The sequence below is a fragment of the Lontra canadensis genome, unplaced genomic scaffold (genome assembly GCF_010015895.1).
Source record: "Lontra canadensis isolate GAN:19392208 unplaced genomic scaffold, GSC_riverotter_1.0 scaffold185, whole genome shotgun sequence".
Classification (NCBI taxonomy): domain Eukaryota; kingdom Metazoa; phylum Chordata; class Mammalia; order Carnivora; family Mustelidae; genus Lontra; species Lontra canadensis.
In genome coordinates this window covers 1,149,982-1,173,286 of record NW_022631179.1, presented here as the reverse complement: position 1 = coordinate 1,173,286, position 23,305 = coordinate 1,149,982, and the positions used below count along the sequence as shown (strand labels likewise).

At 35.9% G+C, this 23,305-nt stretch overlaps 1 protein-coding gene across 8 annotated transcripts in view; it reads right to left on the bottom strand.

Annotated features, from left to right (window-relative positions):
* The window catches only part of WAC (WW domain containing adaptor with coiled-coil), an 82,779-nt gene that overhangs the window by 22,893 nt on the left and 36,581 nt on the right, over positions 1-23,305 (bottom strand). For 6 of the 8 annotated variants that reach the window (XM_032847131.1, XM_032847132.1, XM_032847130.1 and 3 more), the window contains exons 4-7: positions 13,833-13,939; positions 7,156-7,271; positions 6,462-6,574; positions 1,895-2,203 (exon numbers count right to left, since the gene is read on the bottom strand). In XM_032847131.1, coding sequence (XP_032703022.1) covers positions 1,895-2,203; positions 6,462-6,574; positions 7,156-7,271; positions 13,833-13,939 — 645 coding nt within the window. The remainder of the gene's footprint in view (positions 1-1,894; positions 2,204-6,461; positions 6,575-7,155; positions 7,272-13,832; positions 13,940-23,305) is intronic. The other 2 variants (XM_032847133.1, XM_032847134.1) reach the window with 1 other exon arrangement.

Sequence of the window (23,305 nt, the reverse complement as noted above, 5' to 3'; positions counted from 1 at the left end):
TACAGAAGGCAGAATCCAAGATTTGTTGATAGGTAGGGACAAATGCTGAAAAACAAGAGTTGGGAGGATAGTGTAGTTCTGTACTGAGAACCTGAGAGTAAGTTGTGGGGAAAGGGAGGAATTTGGGACCTATCAAATGCCTACAGAAAGGAAACAGATACATGTTAAGAGTTAGAAATAAAGATCTGGGAGTCACTTTTGTAGACAAGACTGCCCAGTGAAAGAGAACATGCTGAGCCAGGAAAAAAAAAGAACAAAACACAGTAAAAGGCTGAACAATACTGGTATTTAAGGGGCAAGAAGAGAAATAGGAAAAGAAGGCTAGCAATATCCCAGAAGCCAGGGAAAAGAATTTCAAAAAGGAGGTAAAGCTAAGAGTTAAGTGAACAAGAGATGAAATGAGATAAAGACTTTTTAAAGGCCATCTGATTTTTTTCATTAACTGACCAGGATTTTAAAATAAATTTCTGGGGGCACCTGGGTGGCTCAGTGGGTTAAAGCCTCTGCCTTTGGCTCAGGTCATGATCCCAAGGTCCTGGGATCAAGCCCTACATCAGGCTCTCTACTCAGCGGGGAGCCTGCTTCCCCTTCTCTCTCTCTGCCTACTTGTGATCTCTGTCAAATACATACAAACTTAAAAAATAAATAAATAAATAAATAAATTTCTGTGACCAAATAATCAAAATTTTAAGAGTTGAAGAACCATTAACATCCTTTAGAAAGTACTACCACATTAACAATTACTGCATTAATTTACATTTCATCTCTCAAGACTTCTCTTTACAATACTAATTCTGCATCAGGGTAAATAGGATCTTAGGGGAATCTGACAACATTTGGAACAACCTGTTTATAATGTATTTAAGCACTATAGATAAAAGTATGTAGCTTAATATGTAATGAGGACTACAGAAGATATTCAAATAAAATGCATAAAAGAAAAAGAGAAGCAGAAGGAATCTAATTATGAGAACCCTTTGTCAGCAAGTTAAATCAATGTGAAATAATGAATCAGACAATAGATTAAAAGCTTAAAGACTCATTAGTTCCCTATGGCATCTCCCAAACCCACAGGACATTTAAAAGTTTCTCAATGTTTACTGATGCTAATCTGCTAATTAGTCTGCTAATGGGTCTGCCCATAATTTATTTACTTATTGCCTTTTAACTTCCTCAATTTTTTTCCCCTTAATTTCTTAAAACACATTATAATGTGTTAAGTTTGGAACTGTGAGTGGTCTATGCAAATATACTTATTTCATCAGTCTGCTTCTGTTATGTGTCACCTCATAAAGCAGTTGTTGCCACTATTTTTCTCTCTTTTAACAAGCTACAGTTATCGGCACTGAGCTGGATAAACACAATTTTGAGTTACGAAGTTAACTTCTCTTCAGATTTAAGTTCTAATTCAGACATTAAGACTCTACCTTGAAGCCTAGGATAGAGTTTTCTTAATTCACAAACTGAAACCAATAGTTGCATGTTATGCAGAGATAACAAGTTTAAAATGTCTCTATTCATATCAAATTTTAATTAACAGAAAATTGAGACAATATCTAAACTAAACCATCAAGGTCATTACCACAAAAACTAAAAATTACTTTGTACAAATATGAAGGGACGGTCTTGAGTTAGTTAAGCCATTACTGTTATAAATTAAGCACCTGACTTCCAAGTGTCAAAGGCAAAAAGTTCTAAGGCTTCATAATTAAAAATTAAGAAAAAAATCTAAATATGGCTAACTCTAGGCCTAAATCTATGCAGTAACATTCTGAAAGACTTTTAAAGAGAATTTATAATTAAGAGTCTTATTCAAGCTAATGGAGATAATGTAATATAATAAAAAACTCAAAAACTATAGTTCAACGTGCAGCATCTAGTAATAATGGCATACCTTTTCTTTCTGTTTTCTGTGCAGGGACAGAAGATGTGGGTGTAGGCAGTTTTGATAAAGTAGATGCTCCATTAGCATCAAATGATTTCTTTGGCTGGTGATCAGACTGTAGCGTAAATGGACTAGAAGGAAGAGTGCTTGGGGTAGCAGTTGGATGAACCACTGGTTTGATGGGGTGCTGTACTGGCGTAGAACTACTGTGAGTCTCTGCTCTTGGCAGTCTGTAGTCTCTGTCATTGTGTCTGCTTGTCTGAGACAAAATATTCTGTGGGAGCAAACTACTGGCATCACTGGAATGCTTGTCTTCCACTTTAGTTCACAGTTCGAAAAAAGAGATGTTGGAATGACAGAAGGGGGGAAGAAAAAAGATTACGTTAGAATCCTGTCTTTAACATCAGCTAATTTAGCAACATACTTGTATCCTGTTATAAAACTGCAATCCCAGTTATTATCTGCAGTTTTACCACCAGCACAGAAATATCCAAATACTGAAAGAGGATTTTTAGTTCAACTCTAAGTAATCTATTCTCAGATTTCAAATGGGCTACTGATTTAGGAGGATTCTTTAGAACCACACGACAGTTCAAACAAAACAATGAAAAAAATACATCAATATATGGAGTTGTAACATTTGACTCAAATGAAAATTTTTCCAAGTATTTTAAAAATATCAAAAGGAAATGGTCCATTCTTATAAAATATGGACCATGGATTCCAATAACTGAATTATCCACAGTGGTTCAACTGCAAAGGAGTATTAGCTTTATTAGCTTGATTTCTCATAATACTAAAGTAGCTAATTGAAAGTAGTTTGTGCTGGGGCTTAAATGACCTCATTTTGGGATGGCTGAATTTATGATGAACTGTGCATTCAGTAAGTAAATCAGTTCATATTTTTGATAATGCTAACAATATCAGTTAGTTGTAACCTCAAGTTACAGAAAATGCTAGCTGAAAACAGAAAGCCTACATCTGGCGGCACAGTCAAAAAATCTACTTGCTATTACCATTTACATTAAAAACATCCTCTTCCAATTTAAAGTCACAGAGAAATATTTAAACCTCAAGTACTTCTTCTTCCAAAGAGTATAAGGAAAATTTCAATGATCATGATAAAATTTATATTTATCAAAATCTCTAGCCAAAACTGTAATAATCTGTTCAGTAACTAAAAATTAAACAACTTTCAAGTGGAGAAACATCTTAAGATTCAAAAGCACATATGTAATAATATTACCAAAGGATGCCCTCCCTGTTGAGTATTTTGTTTTTTCCACAATTTCACGTTTCCTCTGAGTCTAGAGACCAAGACAGCACAAAGAAGGAAGTATACTTAAACTACATGTCCATTTCCAAAAACTTCAGTGCATAGCTCCCACATTATACTAAACAAAATGTACTGGATACCGCCAAAAAACTTGTTATATAAAAACACAAGTCTTCTGACTTAATAAATGAAATTCAGTATTATAATTTACACATATACTGACTTTAACAGAAAAAAATGAACAAATAGAATGAACTATCACAGTAGAATACAAACATCTATTGCATGATATTAACTCATCGGTAAACTATCAATTTACATGCACAAGAAACTTAACTTTTATTCTACAAGTTCTTCCTGAAAAGAATACTGCTACAACAGAAACTTTTAGGGAATGATAAATCGGAAATAATACCATACCGTGCCCAACTGCCATAAATCCTGTCCCTTGACTACCAAAAACTTTTACTCCCTGCACACCACAAAAAATCCCTCTCGGTTCTCTATGACTCGAGTCAAAGAATATCAAATGTACTCAGATAAAAACTAAAGCTGATACTATTTCAAACACTTGTAAGCTCTGGGGGAGAAAAATGGCAGCTGCATTACAGGAACTAAGGAAGCTGTAGCTCCAACAGCTTTCCATGATTCACAACTCTAGACCAAACAGTTAATGCAGTGACTCTACCTGCACACCCCTCCCCACAACAAAGACATTTAGCAAATGTCTGGAGACATTTTTGGTTGTCATGATTAGGAGAGGGAGGGGTGCTACTGGCCTCTAACATGTAGAGGCCAGGTATGGTCCTCTACATCCTATGTCACAGGATGGCAACCCACAACACAGAATCATTTAAAGCAAAATGTCATTAGCGCTACTGTTGAGAAACCCTTCTCTAAGCACAGAACAATCATTCTATGAGGCACAAATTAAAGACAGTGAAAATAATAATAATAATGGCAGTTAACACCAAATCAAAAATTTTACCCATAAAGTTTTCAATGTCAAGGTCTGGGTAACATTATTTTCTATAGAGCAAAAAATAAATTTCCTATGTTTATCTCTTTACATATAAAATCTTTCAGCACCGACCCCCCCCCCAAGCACACCTTTTATTGGCAGTTACAAACTACAAAGCTTTAGGTCTTACCCAATATGATGTATTGGACACATGGAAAACTCTGCCAACACTTTTTGGATAGAAAAGGTTAAGCACTTAAATGGCTTAATGACTTCATTACTACCATGCTTAAGTATTTAACTCAGTTGACCAATTAAGGAAAAATAAAAGGAAATATAGCTAAGATTTTCTTAAGTATTACTTAAAACTGAAAAAGTGAGACACATGACTGTAGTTCAACACACACAGACCTACTGATTTGTCACTTGCACTTCTAGGAATTTGGCCAAGGAAGTAGTAAGTGGGCAAAGATAGAAATCGTAGCACTGCTGACAGTAGGAAAAGGGTGGAAACCACTCAAATATTCAGGGATAGAGGATCATTTATAAATGAGGGCACATTTAACAACAAAAAAAGGAAAACCACGCAATCTAACACATATGGATTTCTAAACTGATAAACATTTCCTTGAAATATTACTGAAAAGAAAAGGTTAAAAACAGTAACATACAATCCCATTTTTGATGTAAAACACATACATACGTTTTATACAGATATATATATATACACAGGATAAAGTGTATCTCCCCAAATGCTCCTGGCTCATGGAATTTAGAAAGTTCCCTCTTATATTTAGTAACAAATATGACTCGCTTTTGAAATTATGAAGAAAAAGGAAAAGGAACGCCTTCATCTTTGAAAGAAAAAGATATGCACACAATTTATTTAAAAACACAACTCTGATTTTATTTCCTTAAAGATGGTTTAGCAAAAAGACAAAAAAAAAAAACTACTTTCATTTCCATCAATATTTCCATCAGATCTTTAATTACTTCCTTCATTTACTCTACCTCAAAGGAGAAGAGACTTAAATGACAGGATATTTTGGAAATAATAAAGGAGACACACTAGGCTCTTATTTTTTTCTCTCTGGGAACCATGACCCACTAAATGAGAGGCATGGCCCAATGTATAAGTGATTATTTTTACATCCATTTGCCACTCCTCCTCCATACCCCCTAATATCCCTCTGCAGTTTGTTCAGGAGGACAAGCTGGGTGCTATTTTTTTTTAACCTGGAGAGGAAAACCTTTACTTCATTTCTGACTGCTTGCCAGAAATCACAATTACTTAAGATATTAAGTAAAATGGAACTGGAACCCAAGTCTTCCATCTCAAAATACAATAGTTTTAATTTCTTCATTTCAGTACTTTAAGTCATTGTTTTCTAAGAATTAAGCACAATTTCACTAATATAAAAAATTAAATATTCCAAGGAATATATCGTAAACATTCAGTGCTGAAGAACTACGTTACTTTTACTATCTGTTTCATCTTGGGAGTTTTTTCTGTCAAAAGAATCAGTATCCCCTGCTGAGACCAAATACAGCCCCTACTTAAGTTATAGGAGGAAGATTCAAATGCCCAAGTCCAAAAATTCCCTGAACGCATCTTTTAAAAATTCTTCTCAATGTTTCAACATCTGATAAAGAGCCTAAAAATTCTACGGTGGCATTTAAATTCTATTCTGGGCAAGGGAAGTCACGGGGAATGGAATACGCTTAGTAAAACTTCACATACAAATTTAATTTGAATTAAGAAAGAAATATATGTTACTCATATTGTCCCACTTAGACCAAATCTGACCTCCAAAAACATTAAGGTATGCCCGCAGCATGGAGACGTTCTTAATCTAGATCTATGATCATGATAAAAAAAAGTTTCTCACTGATAAACGTAAAACACCAACAGACACTCTGATGTCACTATCTGTATGTGACTATAATTCAATTATTAGATTGAAAGATTCAGTGCGTTCTGGAAGGGATTTCCCTGTCCAGTTTAATAGGACACAATTCAGGAAAGAGGGGGAAAAACCAAACAACTCCTGTTTTAAAAAAGTCAGTCCACAATATGAAATTTTATTTTCTACCAATTCAACTGCATTATAGCCATTTTGAGTAGTGATGAATATATATGTGTACTATTCCTCTGTGTACCCTTTTTCTTTTCAGGAAACAAAATGGTCAAGGTTAGGAAGACTTATCTAACATAAAAGAAACCTGTTTCTATTATTTTACTTTACATATGTAAACATCTATGAATATAGATACAAATATATGAACTATACGAGTGAATCAAACATCATGTTGTTTCAAAGAAAAAAATTAATACTTACTTCCACTGGCAAACCCACTAGTGGCTGTTGCCTGCATCACCTCCCTTCTGTAATCCCTATCTTTTGGGAAGCTATTAACTGCCATCTTGTTTGCTTCTTTTTGTCTCTGTTCTCTAAAAATAAACATAGGTAAACCCATAAAAATTACATCAAGTACAATGAGTTTACATGTAACTTTCTGGTCAAATGCTCAATAAAATGGTATATGGAAAATAAAAGAACTGAACACAGCCATAATATCAACTGGTGCATGAGATAAGATACAGCTAACGAAACAGTAACGTTTCTCAGTGATGATCATATTATAGCAATTATCTATAATGTCATTTACCCCAAAACCAGAACTCTCCAGTATTAATCCTACATATATGAAGGATACATATTATTATACTTTAAGAATTATGAAGATTTCTACTACAAATTATAAGGAAGATGCATTAAGTATAGGCTGATCTAAAATCCTAAATATATTGATGGTTTACAAGGTCCTTATAGACAGGTGCTTAACTGTCCAAGCTTTTTTTTGTTTTTTTTTTGTTTGTTTTTTAAGTAAAAAGTAATTACAGAAAACCACTACAATTAAAGAGGGGAATGATGAGTTTCGCTGTTAAGAAATCTAAACTCAGAATGTTCTAAGATGTTAAGCTGTAAAATCAAGAGTGAGAAATATTTTTTAATGAGTAAGAGCAAATACCTTTCAAGCCACTCTTTTGGTTTTTCCCACTGTGAAACTTCTGTTCGACAATTGTAGTAATATTTTTTCCCAGAAGAGCTAATATGCTCAGACCAGTCATCTGCAGAATCATAAGGCTTAAAAATACATTTTTAAAAATTAGAATAATATTAATACTATTTAATCACTTGATATGAAACATCAAGAATGTCAATGGTTTTCAAAGCACACATAAGGGAAAAGACCATTAAATAAAAACACCCAGATCTAGAATGTAATTATCTATGTATATCTTAGGAGACCTTAGTCTATGAACACCTTAAAAAAGAACAGTGGAAAATCCTGTAAAATGTGAAATTAAATAGAAGATATATGTTTATTAGGTACAAAATGAGAAATGTGAAATTAACATCTTGACTTCAGAAAAGCATTACCGAAGTTCTCCATTATAGTAATTTTACTTGCTGAAATCCAGTCACATGGCAATGGGGAGGGGGAGTTTAAAAAACCCACAGACAACTGACTGATTTGATGACATGACAGCACATCAGTTCTAAACTCACTATGCACAACAGTAATCATATATAGTATTAACAGAGAACAATCTCCCTGTATTTACTGTTACTTAGTGAAAAAAAAAAAAACAGTTTTAATAAAACCATGAACACAAAGCTAATTAAAAGTGTAGTATCTGTTTCAACAGCAAAATCCATGAGATGGGGCAAGTGTTAACTAAACCTTGTCTTCTCACATGATATATGGGTCAGCAGCATCACTCATTTCTCTGTAACAAAAACCAGCCTTTCAAAAACTCTCAGCTACATTCTCTTTTAGGTATTTTATAAGTACTGGAAAATTATAAAGAAATTAGAAAAATCTGGAAGAAGGCCCAATTTCCATGGTACTGATCTAAAAAGTGTAAAGGTTAAGTGCACTAGGCCCAGGAAACCTGGTAGAATCCCAAGGACACTTGCGGATGAATTTCTTGACTTTTTTCTCAAATGAGCTTGAAATGATGTTCTACTTTGGTAGTCGACACCTCTTCTGAGCTCAAGCTTGAGGAAAGAAAAACTCTCATGCCCTGCTGACTCAGCTTTAATTTTACCAAGTAAGAGCGAGCCCACAAAAAGTACCTGTTTGCTATAGGTCACAAAACTAACTGGTGATAGAAGGTAGGATCAAAATACCTAGGTTTCAGGATGCCCATTATTTCCAACAAATCAATACCAGCATTCTCAAAATGCTGCAATAATTTAAGGGTAGATGAAAAGATATTGCAGATTCTGCCACATTTATGCTCTTGGGATTATACCTCAAAATAATGAAGCGACTGGTAATCAGCCCTGTGCATCCAAAACCCTCATATCAGGGGAAAGTTAATCCTCAATCCTTCTAGTTTTCAGAAATAGGCTACAACAAAGTTGTAGAAACCCAATCACAGAGTCAAATTCAAAAGTCCTCTTTCACCACTCACCACTCCTTGTACCTAAATTGTTATATAAACTGAACATTTCTATGGATATCTCTGAAAGATATGGTTTCCTTGGAAAGTGGTTTTATGGGACTGATTACTAGTTTGGTCTGAGGAAGCAGAGTAAGATTTGAGGCAGGTGGACAGAGGACATCGGGAGTAGGGCAGAGTGGTCTACACCAGTGCTCTTCAAAGTGATGGTTCTGTGACTTGTTCTGAAGAAGGTAAGGAGCAGGCATCAAAATATATACTGACATACTCTTTCCCTCGTCAAGAGTCCCACTTTAAGAAAAAAAAAATTTTCAGCTCAAGTAAACAGTATATTATTTGATGACAGTAAATTTACATCCTAGCGTAACTTCCAGGACAGTTAAAAGTTCACGGACCAGAAACTTCAATGGTATGGGTCTATGACACTGCACTGATTTTGCCCACCAAATCTCAGATTAGTACAAGTTAATGTCTTACTTAACAAAACGTGTTTCACGGTACAGCATTAAAATAACATACTGGTAACTTTAGCTTATCTTCTCACCCCACTTCCATCCACACCAAAAAGGTAAAGGGGGCAGGGAACCCTTTCAGTAACGGGGAATTTTTCAAAATGCTGATGTGCAACAGGTGTTACTGCTTTTCTTCATTATGTATTTTCAACTTTATTGGAAGATATAGTTGACAAAATTGAAGATACTAGTGTATGCTGTGATGTTTTGACACTGAAAGGATTTCACCTATCTGGTTCACTAACACATCCATCACCACCTCACAGATTGTGAAAACATTTTGAACTTTTCACTCTCAGCCCATTTCAATCACATAATATAGTGTTACCAACTACCATCACCATGTTAAACATTAGATCTTAAGTTATTAAATTTCATTAAAAAAAGGAGTATCTACAACTAAGAACTAAACCCCCAAAAGGCCTGCAAACACTTCAAATATTCTGAATTAGGCTTGATGTATTTGCCAACATAAGCACTGAGGCAACAGTTTTCCCAGTGTTGTCCAGGAACCCTTGAAGGACCTCAAAATCATTTTAAAAGATCAAAACTATTTTCGTAATACTACTATAATGATTTTGTCTTTTTCTTCCTCATTCTATCACAAGAACAGAGTGGAATTTCCCCAGATGCTGTGAAAAGGAATTTGTTATCAGGGAAGACTGAAAGCAGAGCACTTGTGAAGTTCTAGGTATCTCCTATGAAGACATTAAAGAGATACTCCAGATCTTTTTGTTTTACAAAGTTATTATTTTACATTATTATAATAGTTATTATTTTACAAAGTAATTTTTCATAAAAACATTACATATGCTAACATGTAAAGGGTTTACAAATCTGATTTTTATAAAATTATTTTTCAAGGTGTTTTTATAAAGATTTTGAGTGAGTGAGACAGTAAGAGCACGAGCACCCAAAACACACAAGCAAGGGGAGGAGCAGAGGGAGAAACAAGCTCCCCACTTAGCACGGAGCACGACGCAGGGCTTGATCCCAGGACCCTGGATCCTGACCTGAGCCAAAGGCAGATGCTTAACCAACTGAGTCACTTGAGTGGCCCTCATATTTATCAAGGTTTAATTTTTTTTTTAAACATTTTATTTATTTGACTGAGACAGAGAGAGAGAGGAAAAAAAGCAGGGGAAATGGGAAAGGAAGAAGCAGGCTTCCTGCTGAGCAGGGAGCCCAATGCAGGGCTTGAACCCAGGACCCTGAGATCACAACCTGAGCTGAAGGCAGAGGCTTAATGACCGAGTCACCCAGGTGCTCCCCGCAAGGTTTAATTTTTAAATATGGTAAATACGGATAAAAGATGAACAAAAGCTCTCAATTTTTATGAATGTAGACAGAGGTCTTGAGACCAGAAAGTATGAAAATGACTGCTCTGAAAGAACAGTACTAATAAACAGTTATGGCGGTACCCATCTGCTCTCCTTCAGTTCAAAATGTCTTTTAGGTGCGCTTTTCTCCTTAAAAGTGTATCCCCTTCTGCTCTATCTCTTGAAATACAGAATCCTACTACTTCTTCCCCATGGGAAACATTGGAAACCCTTCGCTGACTAACAATATCACCATCAAAGATGGCAATTGTTTTAACAAAGAATTTCGTGGCATCCTAAGAGCGCTCTGATAAATTTCTGGTTTTTTAAAACTAAGTGGAGTATCTTCAGGCAAAGACTGGTTACAGAAATAAATCTTGAGAGCCTCAAGCTGAAAAGCTCCAAAAAACGAAGATATTTATGTGGTAACAAGTGGAGCTGGACTATAAATGCCAAGTCAACGGAGACTGAAGTACCTCCCAGCAAATCAAGACTGGTGGGTATGTACAAGGGGAAGATACCTGTTATGTGTTTAAATGGGAATAATTTTTTTTTTCCTAAATGAAGCAATTCAGAGGTCTCTTAAAAATCACAAATATGCATAATTAACCTAAAACAAGGTTTGTAAGTCCTGTTATATTTAGATTAGGGAGGAGGAGGCATTCAAAAAGCTTTTCCTAAATAGTTATCATGGGCTAGGCTCTGTGTTAAACCACAATAAATGTGAAAATCTTAATACTGAGGAAATAAGGCAACTTCAACTTGACTATCAACAGCTGATAAATATAAATCACCCACACAACCAAATGTCTGTGTAGATGTAACTAGATAATAATTGTTACTGATCTTTCAACAAGATTTAAAACCTGAAAACTTCAGAGAAAAAAAGCTACTTTTTTAAAAAGTTATTCCATATTTTAACCTAGATTAAAATGTGTTGACCTAAATTCTCTAATTTTCACCTGTTATTTTATTCTTTTGTTATGAAAGAATCAGATAAAAAACTAATTTTATGTTTTACTTACTACTCAAAAACTTCCATTAGAAGTGATTTAAAGACAAAAAGTTTGTAAGCAACCTGCAGAAAAGTTCAAAAGCTAACTTTTCAGGTAAGATTAAATTTGTAGTTTATAAAATAATACATGCGTCATGCCCACTGGGCACATCATAATAAGAAGACCACTACTTGGAGATTAACTATATACCTGTAGCTGCAATTTACAGAAAGGGAAATCCTGATTCTTAAAACATATAATACTTAATCCATTCAGGTAACAGTCTTCAGCTTCCATTCACAAAACGAAATCCCCTAACACCATTTATGATTTGGGTAGATCAAGCTTATCTGCCCATTATTTACTCTTCCTGATTTCACCACGTTTAACCCATGTCTTAGAAATCAAATCAACCAGAATTAGTTCTCCCTGAAATAAGATTTTTCTTAAGCCAAAACAATGTCCACATGGCCTGCCACTGCAACTATCAGCAGACAAATACCAATTTGGGATTGTGAGTGATAAATGGAACTTTTAGTGTCTGTTACTTTGTAAATTAATGGGGCACAAAAACAGATTCATTCTAAAATCTTGAATATACACCTTATTGTGTAACTCATGCCAAGGAGTTTGATGATAACACCTCTTAAGGCTTACCAAGCTGTTGTCTCAGCCTCAACACCACTGCCTTCTATACTGATCTGTGATACTAGGGCAAATTACATCATTTATTCAGCTAGCTACCAGCTAGATTCTGCCAATAGTAGGCACTGAAGTTAAGACCGAAAGGCATGAGAAGCCTAGCAGCCACAGATATCTCCAATTTCCAGCTCCCTGCCATCTGCCCCAAACCAGAACTAGCCTCATCGTACCACTCAGAGGTCCTATCACCAGTTCTACAAGGCTCCTCCTCTAAGCTATTAGGTTCTAATAACTACAACCTCTTCCTATTGTACTCTAGCTCTAAGGCTGAAGGTATGTGTGTATCACCTCCATGTTCCTTTTTGTTTTTTTCAGTCCTCAGTAACATACACTATCTGCCTAGCCAATCCTGGATATAAAATTCTCTGTGCTGTCCAATTTTCTGTGCTAAAATAGCATGTTTTGTTTTCCTATCTAGACCCTGACTGATACAGTATTTAAAACTATTCTAAATTCATCTTTATGAAAATGCTATCATTTATGTCTTCATTTCCTCTGAAAATGTACTATCCACACTGCTTCAATAAGAGAAAAGAAATAATAAATCCCAAAGACCTTTCAATGTTGATTAAGGTATGATGATCACCCAAATATCCAAGGCAGAATCTGTTGGATTCAACCTACACTTCTATAACCTTCTAGTGGCTCCTTCCTTGTATTTTCCATGCTACTCTGACAGAATTTTTAAAATCCCAAGTAGGAGGTTACTTCACCAATTATATCCTTCAGTAGTTCTGCACTGCCTTTATATAAAACTCATATTCCTTGGTAAGATACACATTTTGGGGGAGCTAGTTTCCACTTATCTCTGTAATCTGAGCTCTTACCATTCTTTCACACTTTCAAAACCTCTGCAGTTCTCCAAACTGCTATGTTATTTCACACTTCTAGGTCTTTGCAGATGCTGCTCCCTTTGCATACCACATGAATTCCAGCCCTCATCACCTAGCTGCTATATTCAATCCACTGGGGAGTGTTACTTGTACTTTAATACTTTCCTCTCATCCAAGACTGGAGTTACCCTTCTGAGTGCTCCCAAAGCAACTCTAACAGGCACTGTTTTAACTGTTTACTCTTCCGTTTTCACCACAGGTCCAAAAGTTACTCTGAGATGGGCCACATTTTCTTAGTACTATATATATCTCCAATTTGGCATATACTCAGCAAATTGAAAACTTAAACTTTTGTTCAATGAATGTATTAAAACTTTCATTTGAACCATGACTTAAAAAGAAAAAAAAAAAATCAAAGCTGAGTTACTTCCGTTTAGAAATACCTAAAATTCCTGACTTTCATTGCCTTGAAGACAGGAATCCTCATCACATCGCTACTATTTATGAGGGTGTGTAATACACAGCAGATGTTCTGAATATATGTTTTAAGAACTGTATACATTTCTTAAAGGAGGACAAGGTAAACCACTTTACGTAAGTTTCACAATCTATAGTTCTTTTTATCTCAGACATTGCAATAGTCTTATTTTGCTCTGTATAGAAAAGTTATGAAATAATGCCAGTATCTCCTGACTATTCTCAGTTCTACGAAGCTTAGCTCATTACTTCAAATACATTTTATAAAGGTCAACTTTAGACTAAACAAGACTTGGTGGAGGAGTTTTTGGGGGCGTTTTTCAGGGAGGAGGGTAATAAACACAAACACACACAATCCCCCCCTCCAAAACCAAAATTGAGCACATTTATATACTTACTGTATCTGAAGTTTTGCTTGGATTATTGCTTGGATTAGAAGAATGTGAATTTGAACTATGAAGAGCACTGTGGTTGTGTGAATTTTCTTGTGGAGAGTAACTGGTCCCTTAAAAGAAACAAAGACCAAAGTGAATTAAAAGTTGTATTTCATGTTTAATTTCAACTGCTTTCTATCATACTACAGATTATTGTGTATCCCTAAATCATTTTACATAAGCATCCAGAATATATACATATTCATACTTCTTACACATAAAGTATCTGTGAACCTACAAAAGATGTGGCTTAAAGAGCATATAGCTTGCATGGCTGACAGCCTATGGAAAAATGTTATGTATAATCAGATGAGCAAAACCTCATCAGTATCATTTCTTGCAATTTTTTAAAAATAAGAGATTTATTAGGGAAAGACAGAAACACACAATATAAAGAAAAAAGGCACAAAAATTCAGTGATACAGAACTAAAAGTCACAAATATCCCGTATGTTTTTGCAATTATTTTTCAATTTCTTAAACAGCCTCTGCAACTTGATTTTAAATAGTTTTGCCAATATTTCAACTAAAACAGTATTAAGAAAGTTAAGTCCTAGGGAAGGTATCTGATGAAGATGGTATCATCTAAGTCTCCTAATAACAGGACCAACTCTAAGAATTGCTTAAAAGTAATTCATGAGCCTTATGAATAATCTACACATCTCAAAGACCATCAGGGATGATAGTGTTTATTGTCTTAAGAAAAGTCAAGGTATAAAAATACAGACTTGCAAAAACACTGATTAAAGATCGAAGAAGGTTCACCACACAAGTCTAATTGCTATTACAATTTCTAACTGTATTTCAATTTCATTACATTTTTCCCCAGCAACAATATACCATAATTCACCTTAAAAATTAACAAACAAATTACACTGGCAATGGTATGAAGTCTACACTGTAATGAACAAAATGTGGGAAGAGTAATATACATGACTGAGATTTAACTATTTCAGTCAGCAGGGGAAACTAAGTAGGTAAGAAAAGTGAAATGAGACAGACAGAAGATGACTTTACAGTTTCAGATACCCAAGTGGAAATGTCAGTAGACCTACGGAGCACTAGGAATTCAGAGGTGATCTGCAAGTCTCCTCCATTAGAAGTGAAAGGGAGGGGACTCAACTTTGCCTTGCATAATATCAACAAGCACGAGGAGCTTGGAATGAAGTAAGAGTATGGCAAGAGAAAAGGCAATGGCCAACATCAAACCCTGGATAAGGACCAGTTTATAAGGGAAACCAAAAGCAGATTCAAAGACCCAAAAACACTAGTAATGTGATAAAGACAGGACGTGGCACAATGTCAGTGATAGAACAGAGGAAATATCTCAACCAGACTACTGCTTGATGACTTCTTCATCTACTTGTTTTTAATTTTACCCTTGCGTTTATATAAAACACCCTAAACTTGTAACAGTAGGGAAAATATTCTTCAGTAAACATCGTAAGAATAAACACAAAGAGAAATTAGTCAAGATAAACTCAGCGGGAAGAAAAGTTAACACAGCTGGCCCTGAGACCTCTATCCTCAGAAAGGCCCCTGTGCACAGGTGGCCCTCGGCGGACATGTGGGCACCTACATATAGGTCCCGTAAGAGTTAACAGTTGCTCACTGTGCTCAAGTTGTTTGTGCATACAACATGGTTTATGATTAACAACATGTGCTTTCCTACTGGGAATCCACATTTTTGGTATATGCTAGGTAAAGGTGCCTATGTAACAAAAAATCTAGTAACAATTGTGGGTACCAAATTTCTAGTCCCCTTTATAGTCAACATTTCACAAATACTGTCTAATTCATTGCTGAAGGAATGAAGTATGTCTTGTGCGACTCTACTAGAAGACTCTCAGAAGCCTGCACCTGGCTTCCTCCAGGCTTTGCTCTGCATACCTTTTCTCTTAGCTGACTCTGTTATGTATCTTTTCGCAGTAGTAAGTCATAGCCATGATGACAACTATACAATGGGTGCTGTGACCCTCTTAGAGAATCACCAAAGCCCAAAACACTCATTCACAAAGAAATCTTAATATTCCCAAGTTTTTAAGAAAATCTTAAACCTATGCCAAAATCTGTACTTTTCATATGTAACTCCTAGTTTGTTTGTTTTAAAGAAAAACCAGGTTAACAGGAAAATACAGCTAAGAAACTGAGTAATATATACAAAGAAGGTCGTATTATCCATCCCTGTAAGAGTTCGGATACCACTGAAATTTCCATAAATATGCTGGCAATAATGAAAAAAAGGTCGATTTTATAGACTGAAATGAATCCTAGAATAATCCTTTAAGAAGCCTGGGTTAGATGCCTTTACATTTACTTGCATATATTCTTAAGCAAGATGACTTACACTTAGACTATAAAAGTGCCACATTAAAGACTTATTACAAGACCGGTGAAGTGAAGTACTCTAGAAACAGAAGGTATACGAGGCATCGAGGTCTACTGATCTCTCTCTCATAACGCTAAGATCCAGGCATCTACTCCATTTTAGTGTTATTCTTAATATCAATGAAAATTCAAAAACTGACAAGCACCCAATTTAGTTAAGCTCTTACCTCTGAAGAAACAGTAAATATTCCACCAGGGTGACAGATGGTATCAGATAGCTTTTAGGCCTAATATATGTTTTTTCAGAGGCCATAACATACTGAAAAAACGCAAGTACTGAGGCACCCTGGCCTAAAAAGCTTTAGAGACCAGAGAAAACTCAATCAGCTATTAAGAGCAAAGACATTTTCAGAGACAGGAGCTTTCTGAGTCTATATCCTGTGAAATAGATTTATCTAGACCACTTAGCAAAACTAACAACTGAACCTTAAAAAAGAAGTGAGAAGCAAGATTATTCTGGTAAGGGACTAAGAATAAACTGACCTTCTTAAATCGGATCCAAAACTAAGTAAAAGAGGTTTTATAGAAAGCATGGTATGGGACGGCAAGCAATAAATCTTTAGACTCTGGCCAGAAGGATGTGCTTAAAAACTGAATGCAGGGCAGATTTGCCCCTAAATAACATGACCATACAAAGTTACAGCTAACTCTCCTTAATAAAAGCTACAATTTATATTACCTTCCAAAGTATTTTTGGGAGGGATCTCATTTGGGCCTTTTAATTCCTCCAGGTAGTTCTTTTCACACTGAAGTTAACACCCAAGTAGAGAAGCAAAGTAACACCAGCACCAGAGTAACAATGATGCTGGATAGGATTTTCCAGGGCTACACTTTCCATACCTAATACACAAAGTGCTACAATAGAAAATTTCTCAGAAATCTTTTTATCTAAAAAATTCACATAAATTTTTATTTCCTGCCCTACAATTAAGTCTGCATATTTCAGGATAAGAACACAAGTTCTTTTTATTAATAGTATGATGTAGGGAGGCCTGGGTGGCTCAGTCGTTAAGTGTCTGCCCTCAGCTCAGGTCATGAGCTCAGGATTCTGGGATCCAGCTCTGCATAGGGCTCCAAGCTCGGTAAGAAGCCTGCTTCACCTTCTCCCACTCCCCCCCCGTTTGTGTTCCCTGCCTTGGTGTGTCTGTCAAATAGAATCTTTTTTTTTTTAAGTTATGATGTAGAGTCTAAGACTGAAAGAAAGAACAAGTGATCTGCGGATGCCAATATATCCAAAGAGTAGAGCCATGCATAAAACTGGAACTCAGAATTCTAATACTAAATCAGTGATTATTCAAGTGCACAAAGGAAGTTAATATATATGCTGGTAAGAGATAGTCTCATGGATGCTATTCGGCCCAAGAAAGTCTCTTTGAGGAAAGCTGTATTTATGGATTAGGTGGGAAACAACTGGCTTTAAATGATACTTAAGAAATTAAACTTAGGGGGCGCCTGGGTGGCTCAGTGGGTTAAAGCCTCTGCCTTCAGCTCAGGTCATGATCCCAGGGTTCTGGGATCAAGCCCTGCATTGGGTTCTCTGCTCAGCAGGGAGCCTGCTTCCCCTCCTCTCTCTCTGCCTGCCTCTCTGCCTACTTGTGATCTCTGTCAAATAAATAAATAAAATCTTTAAAACAAAACAAAAGGAATTAAACTTAGGACTAATGAAGCAAATCTTAAAGATTTCTAAGAAAGGGATACTACTGGGGCACCTGGGTGGCTCAAGTGGGTTAAGCCTCTGCCTTCAGCTCAGGTCATGATCTCAGGGTCCTGGGATGGAGCCCTGCATTGGGCTCTCTGCTCAGCAGGGAGCCTGCTTCCCCACCCTCTCTCTACCTGCCTTTCTGCCTACTTGTAATCTCTGTCTGTCAAATAAATAAATAAAAATCTTAAAAAATAAATAAACTGTTTAAAAAAACAAAGGAAAGGATACTACTGAGAATTTACTTGGGTTTTGCGGGGAGAAGGGGGTGGAATAAAGGGGTTATATGTTTATGCTTGGGCAAAGTTCTCTCATCCAGTGCTTAACCAGATATAAAATGGAGATGTTTTCACTCAACTGGATGTTAATGTCAGACTGGAATCCAAGGATCAGCAAATTACAATCTGCTGGAGGCATGTTTTCATGAAGTCATTAATAAAGTTTTATCAAAAGACAGCGACAGGGATAGGGAGAGGGTGGTTGGGTTATGGACACTGGGGAGCACATGTGCTATGGTGAGTGCTGTGAAATGTGTAAGCTTGATGATTCACAGACCTGTACCCCTGTGGCAAATAATACAGTATATGTTAATAAAAATAATTTTTAAAAAAACAGCGACAGCCATTTATATTACCTATGTTTAGCTAATTTTTTCTTTTAATTATGACAGCAACTGTGGGACCAGGAGTCTAAAACATTACCCAGTCTTTTAAGAAAACTTTGCAGATTCCTGGATTAGACATTAAGATAAGCAATTAATGAACATAATGCAATATACAAACCTGACAGAATCTTCAATGTTTAAAAGGCAGAATAATCCCTACTTAGCAATCTCTCTAACTTCAGAAGCGAGGTCTGAAAGGGTAAAAAGGCTAGAATCTCCAGACTGAGAAAGATGGAGCCCTAAGAGAGTACCCTGGGAAATGGGAAAAAATGTAACAAAATGCACCTGACTCAGCTAGAAATTAAGCAATTACACTGCATTTCATTTAGAAAAGGGGACTTGGATATTAAAGGGAAAACAAAGAATATACACTTCTCTATGAGCAAACAAGACTGGGAAACACAACCAGCTTTTCAAAAAGTGAAACAACAGTTTTCATTCTATTTAGGGATAAATACTATGGCATTTGTGTCCTTATTCAGAACATGAAAACCACTAGAATTCACTACCAGATCATCAGAAATTAAGTCTTCATGCCATCTACAAATAAATGAAAGAACGAGTAAGGCATAACTAGAATACTAAAGATTTCAAGGACATCTACCACCCTAAACTGCTTTTCAAACTAATAAAAGTAGGCAGTAGGTATGACTAAGTTCACTGGATCTCAAACTTCAGTATATTTTAAGAAATGTAGATTTCAAGGTTGAATCTCACAGAGATTCTGATTCACAGTATATGGGATAGGACCCCCAAGATGTAAATTTTTAATAACATGGGTTTGGTGTGGTCAGTATCTGTGCCACAGTTTATTTTAAATGGTCTACTGCCTTCTACTATTTTGGTTTTCCTCTCATCAGTCCAAAACAAGAGACCACAAACAGTTAAAAATAAGGAGATTTTACAAAGAAAGCCACATCTATAATGAGTATTTTTACCATAACATAAATATCTTCCTGACAAACTTTAAATTCTGCAAAATCACACTAAAAATAAGCCTTATGGGAAAAATAGAGTAGGAACAAATCACTCAAAATTATACAACTGTATTATAACTAAAGCACTAACAAAAACTTGAAGAGCACAGGCAAGCAACTTAGCATAGTTATAGATTTGTTTCAGAGGATGTTAAAAATGCAAAAAAAAAAAAAAATAGGGTAGAAATGAGGCTTGCTGGGAATGAGAACATAGAAGTGAAGTTCTAAGCACTGACGCTACAGTGGATGGAGAAGAAGAGCAACTTGCCACAGAGAGCCATGCAAGGCTGGGGAGCAGACTTAAATTTTCTTTACCCGGCAACAGCTAGCTGGATGTGAGCTTTTTCTTTTCTATTTGAAGATTATAACCCTATTCCTGCTATTCTGATTCTCCTTGCCTAGAAAAAAAAATCCCGCATATGAACCAATACAGCTTCAATTTATTAATGTCATTCTCCAATTTACTAATTGTATATGAGCTAAAATAAATGGTGGTGTAAAATCAAAATGTAGCTAACCAGACTATGTCTCCTGGTGAGGGTAGAAATGATTCAGATGTGTTAACAGAAGACTTGTATCTGACAGTGCCCTGTAGTTGAGTTACTCCCTCTAAGTAAGTGTTATTCAAGTTAAGCCCACTAGGCCACATATGTTATTGAGCACCTGAAATCTGGCTACTCTAAATTCAAATATGCTACATGTGTAAAACACACACTGGATTCAAAGACTGAATACAAAAAGAATGTGAAATAGCACATTAATATTTCTATACTGATTACATGATGAGCTATTTTAGATACGTTAAATAGTATTTATTATTGAAATTAACTCCAGATGTTGGCTAGCAGGAAATTTAAAAATCACATACGTGGCACAGCGGATGGCACTATTCTAGATGAAGGTATCCACTGATAATTAGTGGAATGGGGCCAGAGATGCCTACTAAGCAGAGGATATTTCTCAAGTCCCGCCCCATCTTAAAAATCAGCTTCTAATTAGCTGAGCCCAGTACCTAATTCTGCTTAACACAACCGGCTACATTTTCCAAGAATGTAACTGCTGTGCAAATTGTACTGTAGAACACTCAGTTCAAACTTGTACCAAGATGTTCACCACCTGGAAAAATTTCATCAACAATAATGCTCTGTAATACATCTGCACTTCTATCTACATGAACAAATAGTATCAAGGAGACTCCTTTGTTAACAGAGTAAGGACCAAAAATTATTTAACTAGCAGAGATGAAAGATGCAGCTTTCACTGAATTTCATTAATAAAGCTTGTTTTATAAACATTACTGCTGGGATGCTAGATGGGCTCAGTCGTATCTCAAGCCCCACATGTCTGGCTCAGGGCTAAGCAAGGAGTGTACTTGAGATTCTTTCCCTCTGCCCTTCAACTCTTCCCCTCCCCCCTCACCCCCGGGGCTCACATAAGCATGCACTCCTCTCTCTCAAGTAAGTCTTTAAAAAACTAAAAAAATAAATAAAAACAATACTGCTATCCTTTATGTTTACCCCAAATTAATATGCTCTATATCATTTTACACAGTGATACAAACTACTTTGTTCAAAGTATGTATCACATATTTCCTTTGGAACTACTCACATCTTTCTTACTCTTACATGTGTACGTAATATTTATCATTTATGTATACCTGAAGACAAGAAATGGAATTCTACAAAATACTTCAAGGAACAACGCACATGCAAAAGAATCAAGGTGAGTTGGACCCTTCCTCACACTATACGCAAAGACTAATACAAAATGAATTACAGACATAAATGTTAAGATCTGAAACTGTGAAACTCTTAAAACACAGGCTTATTTCATCACCAAATTTCAAGTGAAAAAAAGAAACACAGGGGCGCCTAGGGGGCTCAGCTGGTTAATCGTCTGCCTTTGTCTTGGGTCATGATCCCAACGTCCTGAGATGGAGCCCCACATCCGGCTCCCTACTTGGCAGGAAGCCTGCTTCTCTCTCTCCTACTCCCCCTGCCCGTGTTCCCTCTCTTACTGTGTCTCTGTCAAATGAACAGAATCTTAAAAATATACATATTACATATATATAAAAATTAGGTTTTGTCAAAATTTAAAGCTCTTGTGTTTCAAAGGATACCATCAAGAAAGTGAGAAGTCAATCCACAGAACAGGAAAACATATTTGCATATCCTATGCAAAGGACTTTTACCCAGTTCTACTATTACAACTCAATAAAAGATAAATACATTTTTTAAATGACTGAAAGATAACAAACCTCTACAAAGAAGGCATACAAATGACCAAAAAGCACATGAAAAGATGCTCATCAACATTAGTCACTGGGGAAACGCAAATCAAATCTGCAATAAGATACCACTCACATCTATTAGGATAGCTACAGTCAAAAAGACAGACTATAACAAGTGTTGAGGAGGATGCAGAGAAACTGAAACCCTCATACACACTGCTGTTGTGAATATAAAATACTCAGCTGCTCTGGGAAATAGTATGGTATTTCCTTAAAAGATTAAACAAAGATTTATCATATGACCCAGTGATTCTAGGTATAAATCCAAGAGCGGTGAAAACGTGTCCACACATGTTCACAGTACATTAGTCTTAACAGCCAAAAGTTGGAAACCAAATGTCTAATAAATAAATATGGATTATTCAAAAATAAAAACAATTATAATAAAAAATTTAATTTTTATTTTTTTAATTTAATATTTTTTAATTTAATAAAAAAATAAAAACAAATACTGCCACAAGGTATAACACGGATGAACCTTGAAAATGCTATGCTAAGTCCTATGCATTCACAAAGGATTACATATTGTAGAATTCCACTTATATGAAACATCCACAATAGGTAAAACAGAAAGGAGGTTGCCTAAGTCTGGGGGCAAAGTGCAAGCTATAAAAGTTTCTTTCTGGGTGATGAAATTGTTCTAAAACTGATTGTGGTGATGGCTGCACAACTGGGAATACATTAAAAATCACCGAATTGCACACTTCAAATTGGTGAGCTGTATGAGAGGTGAATTACACATCAACAAAACTTACCAAATAATAGTAATAATAAGCTACCATACTTCACACGTGTGACTTTGACTTGTCTAGCTTACACAGAGATCCCTAATTCATCATTTCTCAAACTCTACTCCTATGAGATGCTTTGAACAAAAAATGTCACATAGCCACGTAAATCTGGAAAAAGTTGTATGGGATACCTTCTTATAGAAAATTTTACATGTACTTGAAAGGATCTAAGAATTACCAAACCTGGGGGGTGTGGGGGGAGAAAAACTGAGTATGGATACATGATGCAACATATATGAACCACAAAAAAGACTGTATTAAGTCAAAGAGGCCAGTCACAAAGAATGTATACAATCCATTTATATGAAATATCCAAAATAGGAAACTATCAAGATAGAAAGCAAATCAATGGTTGGGGACCAGGCAGGGAGAAGAAATGGGGAGTGACTACCAATAGGTATAGGGCTTTCGGTGGGGTGGTGGTGGTGGTGGTAGTAATTGTGTGATATGTTAATTATACCTCTATTTTTAAAAACAGACATTTGAAATGAGAATCACTCAGTGAAAAGAGCACTCAATCAAGTAATCTGGGCTTTACTCCACATTCTGCCTCTGCCTTATTAAAGTGAAGAGGTGACTAACTTCTACAGTTACCTTCATCATCAAGGAAGATACTGTTTGGACAGTGT